The sequence below is a fragment of the Anneissia japonica genome, unplaced genomic scaffold, assembly GCF_011630105.1.
Source record: "Anneissia japonica isolate Jap-2015-1 unplaced genomic scaffold, ASM1163010v1 scaffold87_len186233_cov173, whole genome shotgun sequence".
NCBI classification, from domain to species: Eukaryota; Metazoa; Echinodermata; class Crinoidea; order Comatulida; family Comatulidae; genus Anneissia; species Anneissia japonica.
Window position 1 is genome coordinate 59,261 of NW_022745088.1, and position 5,865 is coordinate 65,125.

Genomic DNA, 5,865 nt, shown 5'->3' on the forward strand with positions numbered 1-5,865 from the left:
TTTTATTATTGGGGCCATTTTTACCTACCTGTCATATGGGGCCATTTTTACCGGGGCCATTTTTTCTGGGGCCATTTTTTCCGGGGCCATTTTTTCTGGGGCCATTTTTTCCGGGGCCATTCTTACCTACATTCATGGCAACTATGCTAAGAATTAAAATGGTGTGCGATTGTGAGGGTAGGGTGATTATGGTAGGATTAAGTGGTATTGCTAAATCCCACAAACCTCCCAAGACACACTGTAGAAAATCAAACAATTCAATTTTGATTGACTGACTTGGTATATCAATAATTATGATTGTAGAACTCTCTTTTTCTTAAAAGAAAAAATAATAATAATTTGATGTTCATACAAACCCACTGTTTGTGGGGTTTACCAATACACAGATTGAATTTATGGAAAATTGTGATTCTGCTTCCGTGAAATCGGCCACAAGTAAATTATTTTAGTATTAATAAATGCATGATTTATGTTGATTTATTGATTATGTTGTTGCTATTTTTTAACATTTAAATGGAAAAAAAAATAAAAATGTAATTCATGGCTCTTTATTTATCTTTGAATATTTTATCATTGAATATTAATTCTTGCAAAAAGTAAAATGTAAATGGCAATTTGTTTGATGTTAGATTCTTTTTAAAAACTAAAATATTTAAGATAAAAAAATGCATATATTGACTCAATAAAATCAGTTTTAATACAGAATTTGATTATTGGGGAAATTCCTTTTAAAAAGTAAATTAGTTAGGATAAAAAAATGCATATAATGACTCAAAAAAAATCAGTTTTAATTCAGAATTTGATTATTGGGGCCATTTTTACCTACCTGTCATAAGGGGCCATTTTTATCGGGGCCATTTTTTCCGGGGCCATTATAAACTAATTTATTTTAGTTATCAATTATGCATATTCTTTATTGATTTATTAATTAAATTTTTGCTACAAGGTATTTTACAAAATTTATTTATTTTTTTTTTTTTCCTGAATTTTATAATTGAGGGCCATTTTTTATTTCTTGATTCAATTCTTGCTTATACAGTATTTAAATATTTGAAGATTAAAAAAATATATATCATTTCTATTACCGAATTTTTCATTGGGACCATTTTTACCTACCTGTCTTATGGGCCATTTTTTCCGGGGCCATTCTTACCGTACACCGAATCTATAACACTTTTTATTAAAGAAATAATATTTTTTGTTTCGTAAACATAAAGTGATTTAGATTCTTGAAGTTTTTATAGTCCTGAATACACTGTAGTTAACTGTATAAGATCATCAGTAATGAAAGTGAATGTATGTATGTACTGTAATGGAGCTCATCAATATTATCATACAAAATCAACTAAACAGAAAGAGTTCATGTTAAACAAAAATGATCTGCATATAAATGTATCACTGCCTAAAAATATTCTGTTTTCAACCATATTCCCAACGCAAGGGACAGACTGCCCAGAGACCTCAGGAACAACCTTCTGTTTAATTTCAATTCATTCTGAAGATCTCCCAGCTACCATTTCATCTGATTTAAATTGAATTTACTTATTAAATTTGAAAAAGTAATAATTTATTAAATTTTTAATTTATTGATTTTTTAAAACTATTTTTATACGTATTAATTTGTTCCACACAAGGCGCTGACCCCAGAGCCTAACTGCTGTTCTTGTTCTTGTTACCAAAACTTTAAAAGCGTTCAGCGTCGCCAGTTTTGAACGTAAGTGCAGGAAATTTCACATGGATGGCGCGTTCGGTTAAGGATGTGTTATAAAGAACTTACGGTTGTGAGTTTGAATCGCATCTTGGTATTCAATTTTTTTTTTCAATCTTAAGAAATTTTTTTTTTTTTCAATTTTAAGATATTTTAATTTTGTACAAATGAACATTATAAATAATAATTTGTTTTGTACAAATAAACATTTTAATTATTTAAAAATTTCTATCTTATTAGTGCTCCCAAAAAACAAATACAATAAGTTGCGCCTGTACTGTATTTAAGCGTGGAGAAATGCGCGGACCGGTGAGCGGTCGCTCTTCTTTGACAAATGATGTACGATATATCTTATCTTTATTTTTGGTATTTGTGATATTTTGTATGTGTTCTGGGGAACCACTCGATAGCTGATTTAGACTTTTGGCTTTTAGTTTTCCCCCACTCTTGTTGTTTCTGATCGTGCCATTTTGTTAGCTTTTATATTTTGCCTGAGAAATAAATGAAAAGAAAAAAATGGAAACAACAAACTGATGAGATTATGTTCTTACTTGTCAGCATAAATTTGAGGTGGTTTGTCAACTTGCTTTAGCTGTGGACCATCTCCTGCATTCTGCCATGCTGACAACACCTACAACCAAATTGTTGATTCAATTTCATAAATTGATACTGGATTTAACAAATATTGGTAACTCAGTGCTTATTTACTCAAAACTTAATAAAAAGATGGTGAAATCTGAAAGCTTACATTGTAAAGCAACGTTATTATATACATTTCATAGGAAATTCAAGACATTCCAAAAATACTTATTATATTTTTTGTCATGGCATTATAACACACAATGAATAATAGTAAATAAAATGATTGTAGCCATCACATGATTTACATTATGAAACAAATCGAAAAGGAAATGCAGGGAAAAAAGTTCATGTCCCTAACACAACACAGAAATAATTGTTAAGGAATTTAGGAGCATGTAAACCACAGGTATGCAGTGTGCACCCCGCGGGGAATCTTAGGCCAAATAGCAAATTTGTTATGGCCCACAAAAATTAATGCTCAAATAAGCACTGCTCTTGCTTAAGCGCCTCTCTTGAATAAGTGCCGCACCAAACACAATTGTTTTCATTAATCGCCACAACGCTTAATCAAGTGTATTATGTTACCTTGTGTGTAATGAAACAATTTGAGAAACAGGTTTTAAATACAATGCATACAGTGTTAAATAACACATTGAAGAAACAAGCATTTCTTTATAAACGCTTATGTATGATAACGTATGACCTATAAACCTATGAAAATATGTGAGATGGGTAAAATGTGAATGGTGTAGGAACTCTAATGAATAAGCATAGAAAGCGCCACGCCAACACTTTTATTCTATAAGCGCCGCTCGCGAATAAGCGCCGCACTGAAGCCTCCAAAAATTTTATAAGCTGCGCGGCACTTATTCAAGCATTTACGGTATATGCGTAGACCGCCGATTACCTTCTACTAGAATCCCTTTATGTTATTGCTCGATGCTGATTACTGGTATCTGTAAAATGTTAAAACTGGCCATAAAGTGGTATGAATGCAATGAAGGTTTTATATGCATATATGCATGCTGTAGTGTTAAATTAATATTCACTTTGAACCTCCATTCTATTTTTATGCCCACCCCAAGCCAATGTGATGTGACTCTCCATTTCCAAACATCGATGCCTCTATATGCCAAAATTTCGATTGTGGATGTTTTAGAAAGCAAACTGCTAAACTTGTCTGTAGAATTGTCTTCCACACGACATCAGTATGCCTCAATCAGACATTTTTCAGAGGAAACTAAAATCTGGCATTACAAGCAACTCCAAGCATTTTTATTCACTCTGCTAAATGAATTTCATGCTTGAATAAAATTAGTTTCAAGTAGGTTATGTGTAATTTAGCAATTAGCAATATAATCAATTTTGTAAAATAAGTATGTGTTAGTGATAACTCACCTCACTGTAGAATGCTTTGTAGACTCTAGTCTTTGGTTGAAAGATGAACATGACCTGATCACCTGGTGTGTGGTATTGCAGTGGAAGGAATGACTGCAGTGAATGTCTATACACCATCACCAGTATTGCTACTTTGTTGAAAGAATCCTAAAAGAAAAAGAAATCCTTCTTCACTACGAGGGAATGGTTGGGGCAGGGTTTGTTGTTCTCATCAGCAAGGTCTGGAGGTGGAATGCTGCCACTCTCATGATCTTTGGGAATGTCTGTGGCAATTTATATCTGGATCTCAAAAATGGTTCTTGAATGGAGGACGTTGTAATACCAATCACAACCAGGCTAGGAATAATATGCGCACGCCTCAAAAATGCACATTGTCCCACAAACACACGTGTTTGTGTATATTTTACACTGTCAATTTGTGGATCTTAGTAACAATATATAAGGGGCAGGGCTTAGCTGATAGGTTCATTTTTTATTATCAAGACATTAATATTTTTATTATTCAATATAACATAATTTTCTTACTGATTACCAGATTTAGATTTTATCCACCTATGCAACAAACTTTATGTACCAAATTTAAACATAACTGCACTAGAAGTTTTACTCTGTACGTCAATGCTTCCATTGAACAATGAAGGTAAAAAGTCATTAATCAGTATGTTTAGACATGTATGTAAATACTCACTCCATCATACAGCTGAAGCTCTTCAAAGTATGACTTGGGGAACACAACAAGACCATGACGACAGTGTTGCAAGATGATTGCTCTTTGGTAGATATACAGCTGACCTAATACAAGAAAATTTTGTTACTGAACTGTAACTACAGACAGAAGAAGCACTGTTAATACTTCATTAAAAATAAAACAAGAAAGAATGTGCTACTTAAAAATCTATAAGAACAAAAATGAGAAATAAAGAGACAATACCTTCAGAAGGAGCATCATTTTGGGGACACCCCAATACCTGGACAGACTCTCCATCAAGCAACAGTTTGCCATAAGTATCTGATGAACACTGCAGATATATCAAATCACAGATTGCACTTAACACAGCTTTTGGTAAAACTTCTGGTATAAAATTTAATTTATTTTGTGTATATATACACAAAATATAATTATTTTGTCACATTGACTGCTTTTCATATTGTATAAATATCTCGATTATCCTCACTCACTGTTATGCATTACTTTATCACTGAAAAACATCAAACAGTCTCACTCAGTGGAGGTTCTAGATTGCTCAAGGAATCAAAGCTGTCCAACAGGGGGTTTGGCAATATCAGGTGGAGGAAAAAAGGTCTGTCAGCATACAGATGTGAAGCCCTGTTTGGGGTACAGTAAGTGGGCTAAGTCCCATGGCACTCCAACAAACTAGGCAATTCTGTTTTTTAAAGCTCATCTTAAATGTTTTTAAACATATGCCCAAAGAATTCAACACAATTTTGTTTTACAAGAAATGACACCGTGCCGCTTTTGCCAGCACTGTAAATGAACTTAATAAACACATATTGTGTCCCCACCCACTGTAATGCATAGTGTAATAACACCAGACGTGTCCACCTGTACTGGCAGATGGAAAGAAATGCCAATAATAAATGCCTTACCAGAAGATATGAATCTCTTTCTTTTATTAGCTCCTCATTTCCTTTATTAGCCTGAAAAAAATATTATTTTTTAAAACAGTAAATAACTACCTTTCAAACATAAAGATATGGAAATATTAAGAACATGCAGAAGGATGAAATTACTAAATATATCTTACTCATTCTATCCATCAATCTATCTATCAATAATCAATAATTGCATTGTCACAGTTTTTCAGATGCTAATGATAGCCAAAATATTGTGTGAATGCTTTTGAATTCAACAATATGTATTGTTTGTGTGCATTTTTTCTATTAAGCCATTGAGCAATTCATTATTGCTATCCCCATTATTATTATCCGCTAGCGGATCACCTCTTGCCAGCTAAGGATATTTCAAAACTTCAGCGAGTTCAGAATGCAGCTGCCCGTTTGGTCACTTTAAGCCCAATTAGGGATCATATCACTCCTGTGTTAACGCACCTTCATTGGCTTCCTGTAACACAGAGAATTACTTCCAAGATTTTATTATTTGTTTTCAAAGCACTTCATAATTCCTCGCCAATGTTTATTTCACAACTCATTCATCC

The 5,865-nt window shown here is 33.1% G+C and overlaps 1 protein-coding gene across 1 annotated transcript in view; it reads right to left on the reverse strand.

Moving 5' to 3' along the window:
• The window catches only part of LOC117119925 (uncharacterized protein C20orf194-like), a gene marked incomplete at its 5' end in the record, with an annotated part of 127,503 nt that overhangs the window by 56,431 nt on the left and 65,207 nt on the right, over positions 1-5,865 (reverse strand). Inside the window, 5 exon segments of the mRNA XM_033264906.1 lie at positions 2,260-2,339; positions 3,689-3,835; positions 4,377-4,480; positions 4,620-4,707; positions 5,297-5,347. Of these exon segments, the coding sequence (XP_033120797.1) occupies positions 2,260-2,339; positions 3,689-3,835; positions 4,377-4,480; positions 4,620-4,707; positions 5,297-5,347 (470 nt within the window).